At 47.0% G+C, this 23,444-nt stretch overlaps 1 protein-coding gene across 2 annotated transcripts in view; it reads right to left on the bottom strand.

Annotated features, from left to right (window-relative positions):
• The window catches only part of PNISR (PNN interacting serine and arginine rich protein), a 38,392-nt gene extending 21,433 nt beyond the window's left edge, over positions 1-16,959 (bottom strand). The window contains exons 1-2 of one of the 2 annotated variants that reach the window (XM_069726325.1): positions 16,811-16,959; positions 465-580 (exon numbers count right to left, since the gene is read on the bottom strand). In XM_069726325.1, coding sequence (XP_069582426.1) covers positions 465-552 — 88 coding nt within the window. In that variant the 5' untranslated portion in view covers positions 553-580; positions 16,811-16,959. The remainder of the gene's footprint in view (positions 1-464; positions 581-16,810) is intronic. The other variant, XM_069726326.1, reaches the window with a different exon arrangement.
• Between the last annotated feature and the right edge of the window lie 6,485 nt (positions 16,960-23,444).

Here is a 23,444-nt window from a genome sequence, read left to right as displayed (position 1 = left end):
CTGTGACCCCACGGAAATAGAAGTCACAGACCGAAACACAAGATCCTTGTTAGAACTCCTGACTGAAGGAGAGTCACAAAGTACTTTATTTTCCACTGAACCCATTTTGACACTTTTGGGTTCAGTTTAGCAGATAACTCACTAATAATTATGCGACCAGATTCACACATGCAGTACGGTGAAGTCTCTACTGCCAAAAGCAAGCAAATCAAAGTAAAAGACTGCAGGCCAACATGACTTTCTGATGGACATATAGAGAGAATATCGGGGTCTGTAAAACTGCAGAGACAACTACAGGCGAGAGATTCGGGAGAAGCCACTTACATATGGAAGCCAAATACACCCACACTACCAAAAATCAGGTAAATGATGGATTTAATAAAAAATTGATAACTCGTCTAAATAAGGTAAAGAAACAAACTCTATGATGTAAGCATACTAACACAAAGCAGACAAAATCTTACTTGGGTCTTGCTGGTGCTGAAAGGATTCCATCCATTGTTGCTGATTTAATGGCCATTGTTGCCAAGGCTGTCCGCCTTGATCCCACATGCCTGCCACGTAGTTCGCAAATCACTGCCTGCAGGAAAACAAAAAGTCATATTGCTATTAATACTGGAAAACAGTTGGAATATGAACTAAATATGCTGCAGTCATTACGGAAGGTTTAAAGGACAGATTTAACAAGGCTTATCGTCGTCCTAAAATGAAGCAATTATGGACATTTGCAAATAGTCTGTATCCCCTTCATGCTATTTTCCTTTTATTCCTCTCCTTCTTCCAAGTGACAGAACTTTTTTATTTTTCTGTCAATATAGCAGCACGGTGGCTGGATTTGTGTGTGACGAATTGTACTTTTGAATGACACCATTTATTCTACCACATAGTGTACTGGGAAACAGGAAAGAAATTCCAAGTGTGGTGAAATTCCAAACTGAAAGTGCCATTTCATTATCGTTTCTTTTTTACTTTCTATTTATCATGTTCACTGTATGGTAAAAGTGACTTGGCAATTTGATTCTCTAGTACCAGTGTACAAATACCAAACAGGCACTTTAAAAAATAAAAAATGTAACCCCTTCCCGACATGCGCCATACTAGTATGGCGCACCGATAGTGTGACCTCACGATGAGCAATGCGGTGATCAGGTGACACCACACAGCAACGCCCATGATAGGTGCTAGCGTTTAACCCCTCTGATGTCGCTGCCACTATTGACAGTGACATAGAGGGGTATAGTGCAGAGAGTGGGCTCCCTGCGTGCTTCCATCAGGACAACATGATGCAATCACGTTGTCCTGATGGTCTCCACGGAGACCCACGGCCCCAAGATGGTCATGGGGTCCTGCAGGGAAGGTGGCTTCACAGTGCCTGCAGAGAGCAGGACCTGAGATGCCTCCTTCCCTGCCCGTCAGTCTCTGCTCCATTGTTCTGCAGTGCAGATGCATTGCAGAACATCAGATTAGCAGTCTGATGTTATACACTAATGTCCCATACTGGGACAATGTAAAAAAAAAAGTAAAAAAAAATCTATTAGAAAGTGTAAAAAAATATTTTTTAAAATCCCCAAAGACAAAAAATATTTTTCCAATAAATACATTTATGTAAATTTAAAAAAAGAAACAATAAAAGTACACATATTTGGTATCGCCATGTCCGTAACGACGCTCTCCATAAAACTGTCCCACTAGTTAACCTCTTTAGTGAACACCCCAAAAATTAAACGGGGCAAAAAAAAATAAATGCTTTATCATCATACCACCGAGCAAAAAGTGCAATAAAACGCGATCAAAAAGACGTATGTAAATAAAAATGGTACCGCTGAAAAGGTCATCTTGTCCCGCAAAAAACCACCACCATACAGCTCCATCAGCAGAAAAATAAAAAATGTTATAGCTCTCAGAAAAAGGTTTCTATTGTGTAAAAGCGCCAAAACATTAAAAAAAGAAGATATAAACGGGGTCGCGCTGCAATCGTACTGACTCGACGAATAAATCTGCCTTATCAATTTTACCATATGCAGAACAGTATTAAAAAACAAAAAGAACAAAAAGCAATTCCTGTTCATTCAGTCTCCCAAAAATCGGAATAAAAAGCAATCAAAAAATGTCATGTGTCTGAAAATTGTACCAATAAAAACGTCAGCTCGTCCCGCAAAAACCAAACCACAACATAACTGTCAGCCGAAATATGCAAAAATTATAGCTGTCTAAATATTGTGATGCAAAAACTAGTTTTCGCAATAAAAAGTGTCTTTTAGTGTGTGACAGCAGCCAAACAAAAACCCAATATAAATCTGCTATCGCTGTAATGGCACAGACCCGAAGAATATACCATATATACTCGAGTATAAGCCGACCCGAGTATAAGCCGACCCCCCTAATTTTGCCACAAAAAAACTGGGAAAACTTATTGACTCGAGTATAAGCCTAGGGTGGGAAATGCAGCAGCTACCGGTGAATTTAAAAAATAAAAATAGATGCTCCATACCGTTCATTATTGCCCCATAACATGCTCCATATAAAGCTGTGCCACATATAATGCTCCATACTGTTCATTATTGCCCCATAGATGTGCCATATAAAGCTGTGCCATATAGTGCTCTGCATCGTTCATTATTGCCCCATAGATGTGCCATATAGTGCTCTGCACCGTTCATTACTGCCCCATAGCTGTGCCATATAGTGCTCTGCGCCGTTCATTATTGCCCCATAGATGTGCCATATAGTGCTCTGCACCGTTCATTATTGCCCCATAGCTGTGCCATAGTGTTCTGCGCCGTTCATTATTGCCCCATAGCTGTGCCATATAGTGCCCTGCACCGTTCATTATTGCCCCATAGCTGCCATATAGTGCTCTGCGCCGTTCATTATTGCCCCATAGCTGCCATATAGTGCTCTGCGCCGTTCAGTATTGCCCCATAGCTGCCATATAGTGCTCTGCGCCGTTCAGTATTGCCCCATAGCTGCCATATAGTGCTCTGCGCCGTTCATTATTGCCCCAAAGCTGCCATATAGTGCTCTGCGCCGTTCATTATTGCCCCATAGCTGCCATATAGTGCTCTGCACCGTTCATTATTGAACCATAGCTGCCATATAGTGCTCTGCACCGTTCATTATTGCCCCATAGCTGCCATATAGTGCTCTGCGCCGTTCAGTATTGCCCCATAGCTGCCATATAGTGCTCTGCACCGTTCATTATTGCCCCATAGCTGCCATATAGTGCTCTGCGCCGTTCAGTATTGCCCCATAGCTGCCATATAGTGCTCTGCGCCGTTCAGTATTGCCCCATAGCTGTGCCATAGGAAGCTGTGCCATTGCTGCTGCTGCAATTAAAAACAAAAACGCCATACTCACCTCTCTTGCTTGCAGCTCCCAGCGTCCCGTCGTCTCTCCGCACTGACTGATCAGGCAGAGGGCGCCGCGCACACTATATGCGTCATCGCGCCCTCTGACCTGCACAGTCAGAGCGGAGAGACGCTGGGAAGATGGAGCGACGCCCGGCGTGTGGAACGCGGACAGGTGAATATTACATACTTACCTGCTCCCGGCGTCTCGCTGCCTCTGCCTGTCACACGGTCTTCGGTGCCGCAGCCTCTTCCTCTATCAGCGGTCACCGGCACCGCTGATTAGAGAAATGAATATGCGGCTCCACCCCTATGGGAGGTGGAGCCGCGTATTCATTTCTCTAATGAGCGGTTCCACGTGACCGCTGAAGAGGAGAAGAACTGCAGCACCGAAGACCGTGTGACGGGCAGGGGGAGCGCCAGGACTAGGTGAGTATGCCTCAGCGCCCTCTCCCCCTCATCCGCCGCCGACCGTGACTCGAGTATAAGCCGAATGGGGCACTTTCAGCCCAAAATTTTGGGCTATAAATCTCGGCTTATACTCGAGTATATACGGTAGTTGTCTAATCACAAAGGCTATGTGCCCACGTTGCGAATTTCTGTGCGATTTTTCCACGCAGTTTTTGAAAAATCCGCAGGTAAAAAGCACTGCGTTTTACCTGCGGATTTCCAGCGTTTTTTGCGCGAATTTCATCAGCGTTTTAACACCTGCGGATTCCTATTGAGGAGCTGGCATAAAACACTGCAGAATCCACACAAAGAATTGACATGCTGCGGAAAAAAACACAACGTTTCCGAGCGGAATTTTCTGCAGCATGTGCACTGCGGATTTTGTTTTCCATAGGTAATAAAAAAATAAATAAAGCCAATTCTCCACATGCTGTTGATTTTTTCATTCTGCCTCCCAAAGATCGCAGGAAGGCTTTGCACATATTTATGCCGGACTGGGACTAAAATTCAGCCCTGGCATTTGAAGTTACACACGCCCACTAGTCACATGTTGACTGTATAATATCTTTGTACACTTGTAGGTTACAAGAAGTGAGGGGAGTGTAACACGACTATATAACATATAATTACAGCTGTATCCAGCATTACAGCTCAGTCCTATTTATTGCTTTTAGTTGCAGTACCAAGAAAAGCAGCTACTTTACCTACATAACTGGATCTCGTAGATAATGAAGGGATTGAGACGACCAAAGGCTATGGACTCTCATTCTGATGCTCCATAAACTTTGCCTATAGCCACTTTTAGTTCCGCTGCGGAGCACGAGACCCGGTGACTCTGAAGAGCGGTGACATCAGTAACTCAGTAACATCACCGCTCCTCAGATATTCCAGGTCTTGCGCTGAGATCGGCAACTGAAAAGCAGTATTGTTACTACCGTCACCGCTCTTCAGAGTCGCTGGGTCTCGCCAGGTCTGGGCTAGTACTGGGGGTGTCTGATAGACACCTCTCCATTACTTACACCAGGGATTGATAGCAGCTGACATTACGCAGCTGACATCAACCCTAAAAATCATTACACATACCAGAATTAAATGCTCTGGCTGCTGGGAAAAGCAGTAGAGTTAGCGCTATTCCCAGGCGCCGGGTGCTAACTACAACTGTCATCATCCTTGCCTTGTCTCCCTTCGAAGCATTTCTGTTGTATTTATATTGGCTAATCTCAGGCCACTAAACGAGTGTGATCAACAATACTGAAGTCATTCGCTTGTTTCCTGGCCTCTTTACACCAACTGAGAAAGAATGAAGGGAACAGAACAATCACAATTAGATCAATCTGTCCCCATACAGTATCATGTTATCAGCAGCACAACTACAGTTTACACCGGCGATGTGCTGATGAGAACAAGGATTTCTGTTCCCACATAAACAATCCAATCACTCGATGTATAGGCAGCATTTTGCTTGTTTAGTATAATACACCCCATAGTCCTCCATATAGTATAATACACTCCTCAGTCCTCCATATAGTATAATACACTCCTCAGTCCTCCATATAGTATAATACACTCCTCAGTCCTCCATATAGTATAATACACTCCTCAGTCCTCCATATAGTATAATACACTCCTCAGTCCTCCATATAGTATAATACACTCCTCAGTCCTCCATATAGTATAATACACTCCTCAGTCCTCCATATAGTATAATACACTCCTCAGTCCTCCATATAGTATAATACACTCCTCAGTTCTCCATATAGTATAATACACTCCTCAGTCCTCCATATAGTATTATACACTCCACATAGTCCTCCATATAGTATTATACACTCCACATAGTCCTCCATATAGTATAATACACTCCTCATAGACCTCCATATATTAAAATACACTGCAATTCCTCCATATAGTACAATACACTCCTCAGTCCTCCAAATAGTATAATACATTCCTCAGTCCTCCAAATAGTATAATACATTCCTCATAGTGCTCCATATAGTATAATGCCCCGCAATTGTCATCCATGTAGTACAATTCACTTCCCATAGTATAATGCACCCCATAGTTCTTTATATAGTATAATGTATCCCCCATAGTCCTCAATACAGTATAATGCAGCCCACATATAGTATAATGATGCCACCCCAAAGTATAATGCAGCCACCCCACAGAATATATTGTAGCCCCCTGAGTATAATGTAACCCCCAGAGAATATAATGCAGCCCCCTCATATAGTATAATGCTGCCCCTGCATATATAATATATGGTAACCCCCTCAGTGCATAAGGCTACTTTCAGACATCAGGTTTTTTGTTTCAGGCTAAATCCGGCTCTATAGAGAAAAACCGGAAAAAATAAAAACCGGAGCCGTTTTTTCCCCCATTGACTTGTATTAGCGCCGGATCGCGCCGCATGGCCCAGCACTTCTTCCGTTTTTCCGGATCCGGCTAAAAATCCGATTCGGGCGTCTAGAAAAAACATCTACTGCAACGGATTCGGCGCTTCTGGCTGTTTGCTAGAATGGAAGCCTATGGGAGCCGGAAAAAGGCGGATCCGGCGGCCTGATCCGGTTTTTTAAACTGAGCATGCTCCAATTTTTTTTTTATCAAATAATCTGGATAGGCTAGTCGGATCCATCAAAAAAACGGATCCGTTACATCAGTTTTTCACAATCTGTGCCGAATCCAGTTTTTCCAACATTCGCCAGATTTAGCCTGACATTGAGTACCTGATGTGTGAAAGTAGCCTAATGCAGCCCCCATAGAATATAATGTAGCCCCTCCATAGAATATAATGCAGCCAGCCCCCACAAAATGCAATACAGCACAGCCCCCACAGAATGTAATACAGCCCCCACAGAATGTAATACAGCCCCCACAGAATGTAATACAGCCCCCACAGAATGTAATGCAGCCCCCACAGAATGTAATGCAGCATAGCCCCCATAGAATGTAATGCAGCATAGCCCCCATAGAATGTAATGCAGCATAGCCCCCATAGAATGTAATGCAGCATAGCCCCCATAGAGTGTAATGCAGCATAGCCCCCATAGAGTGTAATGCAGCATAGCCCCCATAGAGTGTAATGCAGCATAGCCCCCATAGAGTGTAATGCAGCATAGCCCCCATAGAGTGTAATGCAGCATAGCCCCCATAGAGTGTAATGCAGCATAGCCCCCATAGAGTGTAATGCAGCATAGCCCCCATAGAGTGTAATGCAGCATAGCCCCCATAGAGTGTAATGCAGCATAGCCCCCATAGAGTGTAATGCAGCATAGCCCCCATAGAGTGTAATGCAGCATAGCCCCCATAGAGTGTAATGCAGCATAGCCCCCATAGAATGTAATGCAGCATAGCCCCCATAGAATGTAATGCAGCATAGCCCCCATAGAATGTAATGCAGCATAGCCCCCATAGAATGTAATGCAGCATAGCCCCCATAGAATGTAATGCAGCATAGCCCCCATAGAATGTAATGCAGCATAGCCCCCATAGAATGTAATGCAGCATAGCCCCCATAGAATGTAATGCAGCATAGCCCCCATAGAATGTAATGCAGCATAGCCCCCATAGAATGTAATGCAGCATAGCCCCCATAGAATGTAATGCAGCATAGCCCCCATAGAATGTAATGCAGCATAGCCCCCATAGAATGTAATGCAGCATAGCCCCCATAGAATGTAATGCAGCATAGCCCCCATAGAATGTAATGCAGCATAGCCCCCATAGAATGTAATGCAGCATAGCCCCCATAGAATGTAATGCAGCATAGCCCCCATAGAATGTAATGCAGCATAGCCCCCATAGAATGTAATGCAGCATAGCCCCCATAGAATGTAATGCAGCATAGCCCCCATAGAATGTAATGCAGCATAGCCCCCATAGAATGTAATGCAGCATAGCCCCCATAGAATGTAATGCAGCATAGCCCCCATAGAATGTAATGCAGCATAGCCCCCATAGAATGTAATGCAGCATAGCCCCCATAGAATGTAATGCAGCATAGCCCCCATAGAATGTAATGCAGCATAGCCCCCATAGAATGTAATGCAGCATAGCCCCCATAGAATGTAATGCAGCATAGCCCCCATAGAATGTAATGCAGCATAGCCCCCATAGAATGTAATGCAGCATAGCCCCCATAGGTTGTAATGCAGCATAGCCCCCATAGAATGTAATGCAGCATAGCCCCCATAGAATGTAATGCAGCATAGCCCCCATAGAATGTAATGCAGCATAGCCCCCATAGAATGTAATGCAGCATAGCCCCCATAGAATGTAATGCAGCATAGCCCCCATAGAATGTAATGCAGCATAGCCCCCATAGAATGTAATGCAGCATAGCCCCCATAGAATGTAATGCAGCATAGCCCCCATAGAATGTAATGCAGCATAGCCCCCATAGAATGTAATGCAGCATAGCCCCCATAGAATGTAATGCAGCATAGCCCCCATAGAATGTAATGCAGCATAGCCCCCATAGAATGTAATGCAGCATAGCCCCCATAGAATGTAATGCAGCATAGCCCCCATAGAATGTAATGCAGCATAGCCCCCATAGAATGTAATGCAGCATAGCCCCCATAGAATGTAATGCAGCATAGCCCCCATAGAATGTAATGCAGCATAGCCCCCATAGAATGTAATGCAGCATAGCCCCCATAGAATGTAATGCAGCATAGCCCCCATAGAATGTAATGCAGCATAGCCCCCATAGAATGTAATGCAGCATAGCCCCCATAGAATGTAATGCAGCATAGCCCCCATAGAATGTAATGCAGCATAGCCCCCATAGAATGTAATGCAGCATAGCCCCCATAGAATGTAATGCAGCATAGCCCCCATAGAATGTAATGCAGCATAGCCCCCATAGAATGTAATGCAGCATAGCCCCCATAGAATGTAATGCAGCATAGCCCCCATAGAATGTAATGCAGCATAGCCCCCATAGAATGTAATGCAGCATAGCCCCCATAGAATGTAATGCAGCATAGCCCCCATAGAATGTAATGCAGCATAGCCCCCATAGAATGTAATGCAGCATAGCCCCCATAGAATGTAATGCAGCATAGCCCCCACAGAATGTAATGCAGCATAGCCCCCACAGAATGTAATGCAGCATAGCCCCCACAGAATGTAATGCAGCATAGCCCCCATAGAATGTAATGCAGCACAGCCCCCATAAAATGTAATGCAGCACAGCCCCCACAGAATGTAATGCAGCCAGCCCCCACAGAATGTAATGCAGCCAGCCCCCATAGAATGTAATGAAGCCAGCCCCCCATAGAATGTAATACAACACAGCCCCCATAGAATATAATACAGCACAGCCCCATAGAATGTAATACAGCACAGCCCCCATAGAATGTAATACAACACAGCCCCCATAGAATGTAATACAGCACAGCCCCCATAGAATGTAATGCAGCACAGCCCCCATAAAATGTAATGCAGCACAGCCCCCATAAAATGTAATGCAGCACAGCCCCCATAAAATGTAATGCAGCCAGCCCCCATAGAATGTAATGAAGCCAGCCCCCCATAGAATGTAGTACAACACAGCCCCCATAGAATATAATACAGCACAGCCCCCATAGAATGTAATACAGCACAGCCCCAATAGCCCCACAATCCAGTTATCACTCAGTGATATATTTAAAGGGAACCTGTCACCCCGTTTTTTGAGATTGAGATATAAATACTGTTAAATAGGGCCTGTGCTGTGCGTTACTATGGTGTATGTAGTGTACCCTGATTCCCCATGTATGCCGAGAAATACATTACCAAAGTCGGCGTTTTCGCCTGTCAATCAGGCTGGTCTGGTCAGGTGGGCGTGTTCACAGCGTTCTTTTCTTCCCCAGGTTTCCGTTGGTGGCGTAGTGGTGTGCGCATGTCCAAGGTCCGGATTCCCTGTGCCCACGTGAAGACACAGCGCGCGATCTGCGCTGTCATTCCTTTCATCGGTGCGGGCGGCCATCTTCCTGGGGCCGCGCGTGCGCAGATGTAGTGCTCTGCTGCACGGGGCTTCAGGAAAATGGCCGCAGGATGCCGCGCGTGCGCAGAAGAGATCGCGGCGGCCATTTTCCCAAAGCCGAGATGCAAACTCGGCTTTGGGAAAATGGCCGCCGCGATCTCTAATGCGCACGCGCGGCATCCCGCGGCCATTTTCCTGAAGCCCCGTGCAGCAGAGCACTACATCTGCGCACGCGCGGCCCCAGGAAGATGGCCGCCCGCACCGATGAAAGGAATGACAGCGCAGATCGCGCGCTGTGTCTTCACGTGGGCACAGGGAATCCGGACCTTGGACATGTGCACACCACTACGCCACCAACGGAAACCTGGGGAAGAAAAGAACGCTGTGAACACGCCCACCTGACCAGACCAGCCTGATTGACAGGCGAAAACGCCGACTTTGGTAATGTATTTCTCGGCATACATGGGGAATCAGGGTACACTACATACACCATAGTAACGCACAGCACAGGCCCTATTTAACAGTATTTATATCTCAATCTCAAAAAACGGGGTGACAGGTTCCCTTTAAAAAAAACAAACAAAAAAAAACACCTCACCTTGTGCCCAGCGCTGCTCCTGGCTCCGGTCTCAGCAGCTGCAGTCTGCCCGGTCACACAGCAGGTGCGAGATGATATGATGTCATGGCGCACCCGCAGTGTCAGCGCCAGGGCAGAGCGGGGAATGATGGGAGAGGGAGCATCAGCAGACGCTCTCTCCTCCATCATTGCATTCAACTGTACCGGCGTTATAGACGCCGATATAGTTGAATGAGGCGGCGCTGCTGGGGGGGTTGAGTCAGCGGCGGCGGGGTCAGGGTGAGTCGGGGGGGGGGGGGGAAGGGGACGACGAAGACTGACCCACGACTGCCACCGGCCCTTCTGGCATTTGCCAGAACTGCCCGATGGCCAGTCCAGCCCTGGCTTTGCGCTTACATTGGGGATAGAGATAGAGACACTGTGGATTCTGTCTGACCTGTGGTCCGGCGATGTCCGTCTTTTTTAGGATGGCATAAAAGTGCAGTTGGCCACAGTTTTGAGCACTTCTGAAAAGGACACCACTGAGCAGAGGCCAGATTGAGTCCAGAGTAACTCTGTCCAAATGCCCCCTCCCTTCTGAGCCCGTGTGCCTTAACCACACTTAGCGCCCACATGTTTGGCATTTCTGTAGTGATGAGAGCCCGCCTAATTTACAGATGTGTCTCCAGAAGCACGAGCTGGGAATAATGTACTGGTGATTGCAACGTACTGGTCACTACAACGGCAGTTTGCAATTTTCACTCCACAACATCCATTGCTGCTTGTTTCTGGAAAACACCCATGGAGTCATAATTGTCACTACATATGCAGATAAATTCCCAAACGGCTATAATTTCCAAAAATGGGGTCACTGGAGGGGGGATTCTGCTTTTTGTCACTTAGGGGCTCTTTATATGGAATAAGCCAACAATTCTAGGAAAATTTGTGTTCCGTCCCTCACAAGTCTCTCCATGTGGCTAAGTAGTACTGGGGTATTGCCATGTTCAGTAGCAATGCTGAGACAAATTTTGGTGCAATTTTTACCCATTTCCCAGTATGAAAATGTAAAACTTGGGGCTAACACACAATCTTGGTGGTAAAAATGTAAATTATTTTATCTTCACTGCCCAATGGTATAAGTCGGTGACACACCTGCAGTGTCAATATAATCACTGCAACCCTAGATGAATTAATTGAGAGGATTAGTTTGTAAAACGGGGTCCCATATGGGGGTTCTGCTGTATTGGCACCTCGGGCTCTGCCAATGTAACATGGCACCCACAAACCAGTGCAGCAAAATCTGCACTGTAATATGGTGCTACTTCACTTCTGAGCTTTGCACTGTGCCTCAAAAGTAGCTCTTTGGGTCAGTACGATTACTGCAATAACACATTTATGGTTTGTTTGTTTGTTTTTTTTTGTTTTTTTTAAGTTTTTGCATAAAAACTAGTATTCAATAATTTTTGCATCACTGAGAGCTGTAACTTATTTTTCAGCTGATAATGCTATGGAGCTGTATAGCGGATTGATTTTTGTGGGACAAGATGACCTTTTCAGCAATACCATATTTATTTACGGTACATTCGTCATTTTGATTGCTTTTTATTCTACCTTTTCCCATAGGTATGATGAAAAAGCATAGTTTTCCACGCTTTTTTTTTTTTCACGGTGTTCACTAAGGGGTTATCTAGTGCAACACATTTCGTTCTGGACGTGGCGATACCACAATACGTGTTTTTATTTTTTTCATAAAAAGGTGTATTTATTAGTGTAATATTTTTACAATTTTTTGTACTATTTTCAACCTTTTTTACTTGGTCCCGCTATGAGACTCACTTTTTCCACAGGTACAATGCCTTTGCAATTCAACAGCATTGCAGTGCATTATACCTGTGCAGAAAGCTTCTTAGACCATGCTTTTAGCATGGTCTAAACAACTTCCAGGATCTTTGTGACTCGGGGGTCACCATGGCAACAATGGGGCCCCCGCAATGATGTCGCGTGAGTGCCCATCTGAAGGCAGAGGGAGCTCCAATCCATCAGCCTACCTCCTGAATGTTGTGAGCGCTCGCGGTCACAGCATTTATGGGGTTAACAGCTAGGGGCGGTGCTGGCACCACTCCTGGTTATCAGGGCAGGAGCAGAATAGCACAGATTGACTGACTGATCACAGGCCCTGACAGCATGTCTTCCTGTGCCGCTCAGCTGTCTGCACTGAACGGTCATTGCCCGTTCACACAGTCTACAGTGGCCCATTAGACACTTTTAAATGGGAGCCCCTGTCGGGCAGAGGTAGTGCCATAGATGTCGTCTGTAAAGCGCTGCGGAATATGTTGGCGCTATAAAAAGAGATTATTATATTAAAGACATCAGTCAGATAAACCTCCTAAGTAAATCAGGCTCTCCATCCTTGCTCATGGAGGAAGATCTTAATTAGAGGAATATGACCAAGATTTGCCTTCAGGATACAACCCCTTCAGTACTGATTCTAATTCCCAGAATACAGATTTTAAAGGGAACCTATCACCCCGAAAATGGAAGTTGAGCTAAGCCCACCGGCATCAGAGGCTTATCTACAGCATTCTGGAATGCTGTAGACAAGCCCCCGATGTATCCTGAAAGATGAGAAAAAGAGGTTAGATTATACTCACCCAGAAGCGGTCGCGGTACGATGGGGGTCACAGTCCGGGGCCTCCCATCTTCGTAGGATGACGTCTTCTGGTCTTCACGCTGCGGCTCTGGCGTACTGTGTCTGTCCTGTTGAGGGCAGAGCAAAGTACTGCAGTGCGCAGGTGCTGGGAAAGGTCAGAGAGGCCCGGCGCCTGCGCACTGCAGTACTTTGCTCTGCCCTCAACAGGACACAGTACGCCTGTGCCAGAGCCGCAGAGTGAAGACAAGAAGAGGACGTCATCGTAAGATGGGCAGCGCTGGACCGGACCGCGACACCCATGAGATCGGATCGCCCACCCAGGTGAGTATAATCTAACCTCTTTTTCTCATCTTTCAGGTTACATCGGGGGCTTATCTACAGCATTCTAGAATGCTGTAGATAAGCCCCTGATGCCGGTGGGCTTAGCTCAACTTCCATTTTGGGTGTGACGGGTTCCCTTTAAGAAATAAAGCTTAAAGGGAACCTGTCATGTGAAAAAAACGCTATTAACCTGCATATAGTGTCCTGAAGCCATGCTGCCACCACACTTAGAGCCTAGCTGTTCAAGCTTTTAGTTATGGCTCAGAACATAGCGAGCTGCGGCTATAACCGTGCGCTGCACTGACAGCTGGCTTTGCACTGATGCACTGCTGAGCTGGCTGTCAGTCACTGCAGGGGCGATGTCAGCTGCCGCTCACTGAGCAGTGACTGAAAACCAAGGCTGTCGGGAGAAATGAAGTTAATTTTCTCCTGGCAGCTAAGCCTTCAGTGTGGCGACTGTACGGCTTCAGAGCATTATTACCTACAGATTAACAGCACTTTTTCACATGCCAGATTCTCTTTACCCTCTTCCCCCTCATTTTCTTTTTATCCTCCCCCTGTTCCAAGACATATACCTTTTTGATTTTTCCTTTTACATAGCCTTATGAGGTTTTGCTTTTGAGGGCTGAGCTGTAGTTTTGAATGACATCATTCATGTTATGTACAATGTAATGGAAAATTAAAAAAAAAAAAAATAAATTAAAGTACGGCCGAATGGGTAAAGAAACGCAATTCTGACATTGTTTTCTGGCTTTTCTTTTTTACAGCATTTGTATGGCAGTAAAAGTGACCTGGAAACAGGATTCTCCAGGTCAGTACTATTACCCCGATACCAAGCTTATAAAGGGAATGAGATGCAGAGTTCCTGCTTCACTGTTTAGAGTCGGCTGTTAGAGCAGATATTGGCTTATCAGTGGGGGTGCTGCACCGTACTGATTTAATACTGAGGACATATCCTTAGGATAGGTCAACAATCTTAAATTGACCCGTGAGTAAATTTATGCTGCTCAACCATAGGCATGAATGAGAGCCTGGCTGGGATTTAGAGCCAGGTAGCGTTTCTCTTAGGCTACTTTCACACTTGCATTTTTTTTAATCCGTCGCAATGCGTCGTTTTGGGCAAAATACGGATCCTGCAAATGTGCTCGCAGGATGCGTTTTTGCCCATAGACTTTGTATTAGCGACGGAGGATTGCGATGGATTGCCACACGTCGCGTCCGTCATTCGATGGATCCGTCATGTTTTGGCGGACCGTCGTCACAAAAAGTTCAATGTAACTTTGTTTGTCCGTCGCATCCGCCATTTTCTACTGCGCATGAGCGGCCGAAACTCCGCCCCCTCCTCCCTGGACTTCAGAATGGGCAGCGGATGCATTGAAAAACTGCATCCGCTGCCCATGTCGTGCACAAATTTCACAACGCGCGTCGGTACGTCGACCCGACGCATAGCGATGGACCCGTACCGACAGAAATGTGAAAGCCTTAGGCCTCTTTCACACTTCCGTCTTTTCTCTCCCGTCGATTTTTGAAAAAACAGGATCCTGCTAATTTTTCTGCAGGATCCTGTTTTTTCCCATGGACTTGTATTAGCGACGGATTGCCTTCTGTTTCATCCGTAGTGCACTGGATCCGTCGGAAAATAGCAGACCGTCGGGAGGAGAAAACGTTCAGAGGAACGTTTTTTCAGCACATCGGGAAAATCGCTCAGCGATGGGTCCTGCGTCGTTGGCTATAATGGAAGCCTATGGACGCAGGATCTGTCGTTGACCGTCAAACACAGGAATCAAGCAAAGTATCCCGTTTTTCCACTCTGAGCATGCCCGGAAGGATTTTCAAGTCCGAGAAAAAGTCTCTCTCATCTTATACCTGAAAATCCAGGCAGGAACTCCTTTGATGCATCCATCATAACACTGGATCCATTGCACAAGTTTTCAGTTACTTTCACAGCATCCATTGATACGTCGCTTCACTGCATTGGGACGCACCCGCAGCGACAGAAGTGTGAAAGAGGCCTTAAGCAGTGTGACAAGAAAACAAAGCCAGCGGGGGACTATAGGGAGGTGTCCAGTTTGGTGTGCCACACACACACTCCGGTTAGCTTATCTTCGCCCCAGCTGACAGATGTTGCGAGACCTGTCAATCACATGGAGTGCTGCAGGAAGAAGCCGGTCAGGGGGCTGCAATGAACTAGTCAGGTGTTTCCCTGTGGTCCAAGGCCGGCTCCTAAAACTGTGCTCTCTGGAATCTTAAAGAAAAATATTCCTAGGTGCACTTGTCTAACCAGACTGATTCATGCGGCTAATGATTTGGCGAGCATGAATCATGTGACAGGTTCCCTTTAAGGGGATCCTGTCACCAGGTTTACCCCATATAGAGTACATCCAGAATCTTTAAGCGCTCTTTTACAACATTCTAATATGTTGTATATATGTCCCCAATCGGTTCTGCAGGATACACACAAAAAAGATTATATTATACCCACAGTATACACTGGCCAGTCCGATTGGCATCTCTGGTCTATATACAACACCCGCTCTCCAGACTGCCGTCCTTCTTCCCTGCTTTATGTGGATGACATGTCCTAAGGCTAGGTTTCCACGGTCCGGAATAGCAGCACTTTGGACGCAGTAGATACCTGCCCAGTCCAAAGCGCTACCGGCTTTTGCATGCGCGGTGAATCCGCCAGTGTTCATTGAACCATGCGGAATCACCGCATCCTATGCACAGACTGCGTTATTTATCTTGCGGAGAGTAAGCGTCTCCGCAGGATAAATACATGCTGCGGTCTATAAAAACGGTTACGCAGGTTGAATGCATAATGGAGATGGGATTTCATAAAAGCTGTGGTTTGAACGCTGCGGCTGTACGAGGCATCCAATCCGCAGCAAATACGCCACGTGGAAGCATACCCAAGTCATCCACAGTGTGTCCCACATTCCGCACATGTGCCACAAAAGGCCAAAGTGCCCGATGACCCACAGGTAAAGCAAGTGCATGAGCACATTAGCGATCGTAAGAAAGGAGGCGTCAGATCAGGCCCAGAGACGCCCATCGGACCACAGACTATGGTGAAAGGTCTTTTTGTGCCTTGCAGAGTGGATTGGGAACCAGCCTATAAGGGCGCACAGGACCTGGCGATTAGGTAGTGCTGCACTCATGCCCAGAAGCCAGCCACTCACACATCCAGCCATTGCCAACCAACTAGTCCCCATATATCGCCCCATGCAGATTCCCATAGGGACCTACATACTGATCGTGGCATCCGTGAGCCCAGCCCAGGGGCAGAGGCCTACTGCAGCCCACCGTCAGGGCAGCGCTGCCCATGCGGCCCTGTCACCCACAGCAGCCTGCGGCCATTATTTCTCCTCTCACCCCTGCACACAAGGGAGCGGCGGGCGGAACACCCAGGCGGCCATAGATGCTCTGCACCAGCCCAGCCTCCCGCGCCTGCGTGCTAGGCCCCGTCACTACCGAGAATCCTGATAGCCGCGTCCTGCCCGCCATTCACTTACATGCAAACTACGAGAAACTCCTTAGGTAACTCAGAGGTTAATAAGGCCCCACGCGTGTGTTTACCGGCACCGGATCCGTCTATGGCGGCCGAGCTCTCCTGCCAGACAATATGGCGCCGACTCCGAGAGCCTGGAGAGCGGAAGTGATCAGCATGAGAGGTGGAGGAGAGGCGGTGACCGGCGCCACAGAGAAACGGCTGTCACATCGCCCCCTGCTGGCCGCACCATAGGAAGCTCCTCAGTGCGGCGTGGAGTCCCGCAGCCAGTTACGTCACGTCAGTTCTGTCCCTGGCTGTACCCATGGCCGGCGCTCCATCCATTACATCGGGGTTTATTACACCCTGCCTCACACCGTGCCTCTATTACATCGGGGCTTACACCCTGCCTCCATTACACCGTGCCTCTATTACATCGGGGCTTACACCCTGCCTCCATTACACCGTGCCTCTATTACATCGGGGTTACTCCCTGCCTCTATTACTCCGGGGCTTACACCGTGCCTCTATTACATCGGGGCTTACACCCTGCCTCCATTACACCGTGCCTCTATTACATCGGGGCTTACACCCTGCCTCCATTACACCGTGCCTCTATTACATCGGGGTTACTCCCTGCCTCTATTACTCCGGGGCTTACACCGTGCCTCTATTACATCGGTGTTACACCCTGCCTCCATTACACCGTGCCTCTATTACATCGGGGCTTACACCCTGCCTCTATTACATCAGTGTTACACCCTGCCTCTATTACACCGTTTTGTGGGGGGGATCGGCGCAGCAGCTCGGGGATTTTATGGATCAACTTAATAAGAACCCCTTTAACATCAAATTGACGTACAACTTTGATTCACGGCATATCGACTTCCTGGACGTCAAGCTGGAGATCGATGCTACACGTCGGATCCAGACGGACGTTTTCAGGAAGTCCACTGCAGTTAATGCTTTACTGCATGCCGGTTCTGCACATAATCCTTCCACCATTGGGGCCGTCCCGGTCGGACAGTTCCTAAGAATGAGGCGTATTTGTTCCACCGATGATAGATTTTTTGCACAGGCGGCTGACCTTGAGGGGTGCTTCAGGGATCGCGGATATAGCCGCAGAAGCATTAGGCGGGCCTTTGAGAGGGCAAGGAGGACGCCCCGTAGAGACCTTCTGTACACCAACAGTATGGGACGTAGGGAGAGAACCGATGGAAATAAAATCAGGTTCATCGCAACATACAATCATGAATGGTCCAACATGAGAAACATACTTTAGAGGCACTGGTCGGTCCTGATGACCGAACCCTCTCTAGCCCAAGCCCTGGGTGACTTTCCGCTAATGACCGCCAAAAGATCCCCTAATTTAAACAACTTGCTTGTCCGCAGTCATTATGTCCCTGCTGCTGCCAACCCTTTTAGCTCTAGGGGTCCGATGCTCGGCTCCTTTAAGTGTGGCCATTGTTTGGCATGTAACAACATCGTGCGGGCCACCACATTTAAATCTTCCAACGGTGGAAAAGAGTTCACGATCAGGCAACACATCACGTGTAGCACTTCAAACATTGTCTATTATGCTACATGTGGGTGCTCTCTGATCTATATCGGCCTGACATCCAGGGAGCTAAGGGTACGTGTCCGTGAACACGTTAGGGACATACGGGCAGCAAGGACTCTTGACGATGCCTCTGATCTGAAGACTTCCCCGCCATTTTAAACAATTTCATGACTGTGATGCGGGGACTCTTCAGATCAGGGGCATCGAGAGTATCCATCTTGGCACTAGGGGAGGCAACTACAGTCATGGCCAAAAGTATTGACACCCCTGCAATTCTGTCAGCTAATACTCATTTTCTTCCTGAAAATGATTTCAAACACAAATTATTTGGTATTATTATCTTCATTTAATTTGTCTTAAATGAAAAAACACAAAAATAATTGTCCTGAAGCCAAATTGGATATAATTCCACACCAAACATAAAAATGGGGGTGGACAAATGTATTGGCACTGTTCGAAAAATCATGTGATGCTTCTCTAATTTGTGTAATTAACAGGACCTGTAACTTACCTGTGGCACCTAACAGGTGTTGGCAAACACTAAATCACACTTACAGCCAGTTGACATGGATTAAAGTTGACTCAACCTATGTCCTGTGTCCTTGTGTGTACCACATTGAGCATGGAATAAAGAAAGAAGACCAAAGAACTGTCTGAGGACTTGAGAAACCAAATTGTGAGGAAGCATGAGCAATCTCAAGGTTACAAGTCTGTTATGACCTGGTGGTCAGGACAATAATGGACCTGGTGGTTAAGAGCACACGGAATGACCTGATAGTTACTTATAATAAAGGACGAGCTCTGGGACGTGGGAACTCTGCTGACCGCAATCCCTAATCCTATCAAACACACTAGAAATAGCCGTGGATTGCGCCTAACGCTCCCTATGCAACTCGGCACAGCCTAAGGAACTAGCTAGCCCTGAAGGAAGAAAAATAAAGCCTACCTTGCCTCAGAGAAATTCCCCAAAGGAAAAGGCAACCCCCCACATATAATGACTGTGAGTAAAGATGAAAATACAAACACAGAGATGAAATAGATTTAGCAAAGTGAGGCCCGACTTACTGAACAGCACAAAAACCTACAAAAAGACCACGCAGAGGGCGCAAAAAGACCCTCCTCACCGACTCACGGTGCGGAGGCGCTCCCTCTGCGTCCCAGAGCTTCCAGCAAGCAAGACAACAAAAAAAATAGCAAGCTGGACAGAAAAATAGCAAACCAAAGAAATACAAGCTGGAACTTAGCTTCTGCTGGGAAGACAGGTCACAAGAACGATCCAGGAGTGAACTAGACCAATACTGGAACATTGACAGGTGGCATGGAGAAAAGATCTAAGTGGAGTTAAATAGAGCAGCCTGCTAACGAATTAACCTCGTCACCTGTGGAAGGAAACTCAGAAACACCCACCAGAGGAAGTCCATGGACAGAACCAGCCGAAGTACCATTCATGACCACAGGAGGGAGCCCGACAACAGAATTCACAACAGTACCCCCCCTTGAGGAGGGGTCACCGAACCCTCACCAGAGCCCCCAGGCCGACCAGGATGAGCCAAATGAAAGGCACGAACCAGATCGGCAGCATGAACATCAGAGGCAAAAACCCAGGAATTATCTTCCTGACCATAACCCTTCCACTTGACCAGGTACTGGAGTTTCCGTCTCGAAACACGAGAATCCAAAATCTTCTCCAGCACATACTCCAACTCCCCCTCAACCAACACCGGGGCAGGAGGATCAACGGATGGAACCACAGGCGCCACGTATCTCGGCAATAACGACCTATGGAACACATTATGGATGGCAAAAGAAGCAGGAAGGGCCAAACGAAATGACACAGGATTGATAACCTCAGAAATCGTATACGGACCAATGAAACGAGGCTTAAACTTAGGAGAGGAAACCTTCATAGGAACATAACGAGACGACAACCAAACCAAATCCCCAACACGAAGTCGGGGACCCACACAGCGCCGGCGGTTAGCGAAACGTTGAGCCTTCTCCTGGGACAATGTCAAATTGTCCACCACATGAGTCCAAATCTGCTGCAACCTATCCACCACAGCATCCACACCAGGACAGTCCGAAGACTCAACCTGCCCTGAAGAGAAACGAGGATGGAAACCAGAATTGCAGAAAAACGGCGAAACCAAAGTAGCCAAGCTGGCCCGATTATTAAAGGCGAACTCAGCCAACGGCAAAAAGGACACCCAATCATCCTGATCAGCAGAAACAAAGCATCTCAAATATGTTTCCAAAGTTTGATTAGTTCGTTCGGTTTGGCCATTTGTCTGAGGATGGAAAGCCGAGGAAAAAGACAAATCAATGCCCATCCTTGCACAAAAGGATCGCCAAAACCTCGAAACAAACTGGAAACCTCTGTCAGAAACGATGTTCTCCGGGATACCATGTAAACGAATCACATGCTGGAAAAATAATGGCACCAAATCAGAGGAGGAAGGCAATTTAGACAAAGGTACCAAATGGACCATCTTAGAAAAGCGATCACAAACCACCCAAATGACCGACATCTTTTGAGAGACGGGGAGATCCGAAATAAAATCCATAGAAATATGCGTCCAGGGCCTCTTCGGGACCGGCAAGGGCAAAAGCAACCCACTGGCACGAGAACAGCAGGGCTCAGCCCGAGCACAAGTCCCACAGGACTGCACAAAAGAACGCACATCCCGTGACAAAGACGGCCACCAAAAGGATCTAGCCACCAAATCTCTGGTACCAAAGATTCCAGGATGCCCAGCCAACACTGAACAATGAATCTCAGAGATAACTCTACTAGTCCATCTATCAGGGACAAACAGTTTCTCCGCTGGGCAACAGTCAGGTCTATCAGCCTGAAATTTTTGCAGCACCCGCCGCAAATCAGGGGAGATGGCAGACAAAATTACCCCCTCTTTGAGAATACCCGCCGGCTCAGGAACACCCGGAGAGTCAGGCACAAAACTCCTTGACAGGGCATCAGCCTTCACATTCTTAGAGCCCGGAAGGTACGAAACCACAAAATCAAAACGGGAGAAAAATAACGACCATCGAGCCTGTCTCGGATTCAACCGCTTGGCAGACTCAAGATAAGTCAAATTCTTGTGATCTGTCAAGACCACCACGCGATGCTTGGCTCCTTCAAGCCAATGACGCCACTCCTCGAATGCCCACTTCATGGCCAACAACTCACGATTACCAACATCATAATTACGCTCAGCAGGCGAAAACTTTCTAGAAAAGAAAGCACATGGCTTCATCACCGAGCCATCAGAACTTCTTTGCGACAAAACAGCCCCTGCTCCAATCTCAGAAGCATCAACCTCAACCTGAAACGGGAGCGAAACATCTGGCTGGCACAACACAGGGGCAGAAGAAAAACGACGCTTCAACTCCTGAAAAGCCTCTACAGCTGCAGAAGACCAATTGACCACATCAGCACCCTTCTTGGTCAAATCACTCAACGGTTTAGCAACAGTAGAAAAATTAGCGATGAAGCGCCGATAAAAATTAGCAAAGCCCTGGAACTTTTGCAGGCTCTTCACAGATGTCGGCTGAGTCCCATCGTAAATGGCCTGGACTTTAACAGGGTCCATCTCGATAGTAGAAGGGGAAAAAATGAACCCCAAAAATGAAACCTTCTGAACTCCAAAGAGACACTTTGACCCCTTCACAAACAAGGAATTCGCACGAAGGACCTGGAACACCATTCTGACCTGCTTCACATGAGACTCCCAATCATCCGAAAAGACCAAAATATCATCCAAATACACAATCAGGAATTTATCCAGGTACTCTCGGAAGATGTCATGCATAAAGGACTGAAATACTGATGGAGCATTGGAAAGCCCGAATGGCATAACCAGGTACTCAAAATGGCCCTCGGGCATATTAAATGCTGTTTTCCATTCATCACCTTGTTTAATACGCACAAGATTATACGCCCCTCGAAGATCTATCTTGGTGAACCAACTAGCCCCTTTAATACGAGCAAACAAATCAGACAGCAACGGCAAAGGATACTGAAATTTGACTGTAATTTTATTAAGAAGGCGGTAATCAATACAAGGTCTCAAAGAACCATCCTTCTTGGCCACAAAAAAGAACCCTGCTCCTAACGGTGATGACGACGGGCGAATATGACCCTTCTCCAAGGATTCCTTTATATAACTCCGCATAGCGGCGTGTTCTGGCACAGATAAATTGAACAATCGGCCCTTAGGAAACTTACTACCAGGAATCAAATTAATTGCACAATCGCAATCCCTATGAGGAGGTAGGGCACTGGCTTTGGGCTCATCAAATACATCCCGATAATCCGACAAAAACTCTGGAACTTCAGAAGGAGTGGAAGATGAAAAAGACAAAAATGGAACATCACCATGTACCCCCTGGCAACCCCAGCTGGACACAGACATAGATTTCCAGTCCAATACTGGATTATGAACCTGTAGCCATGGCAACCCCAAAACGACTACATCATGCAGATTATGCAACACCAGAAAGCGGATATCCTCCTGATGTGCAGGAGACATGCACATGGTCAATTGGGTCCAGTACTGAGGCTTATTCTTGGCCAAAGGCGTAGCATCAATTCCTCTCAATGGAATAGGATACTGCAAGGGCTCCAAGAAAAAACCACAGCGCCTAGCATACTCCAAGTCCATCAAATTCAGGGCAGCGCCTGAATCCACAAATGCCATAACAGAATAGGATGACAAAGAGCAAATCAGAGTAACAGACAATAGAAATTTAGACTGTACCGTACCAATGGTGGCAGACCTAGCGAACCGCTTAGTGCGCTTAGGACAATCGGAGATAGCATGAGTGGAATCACCACAGTAAAAACATAGCCCATTCCGACGTCTGTGTTCTTGCCGTTCAGCTCTGGTCAAAGTCCTATCACATTGCATAGGCTCAGGCCCATGCTCAGATAGTACCGCCAAATGGTGCACAGCTTTACGCTCACGCAAGCGTCGATCGATCTGAATGGCCAAGGACATAGACTCATTCAGACCAGCAGGCATGGGAAATCCCACCATGACATCCTTAAGGGCTTCAGAGAGACCCTTTCTGAAGATTGCTGCCAGGGCACATTCATTCC

This window comes from Ranitomeya imitator, chromosome 5, assembly GCF_032444005.1.
Source record: "Ranitomeya imitator isolate aRanImi1 chromosome 5, aRanImi1.pri, whole genome shotgun sequence".
NCBI lineage: Eukaryota > Metazoa > Chordata > Amphibia > Anura > Dendrobatidae > Ranitomeya > Ranitomeya imitator.
This window is presented reverse-complemented; position numbering and strand designations above follow the sequence as displayed.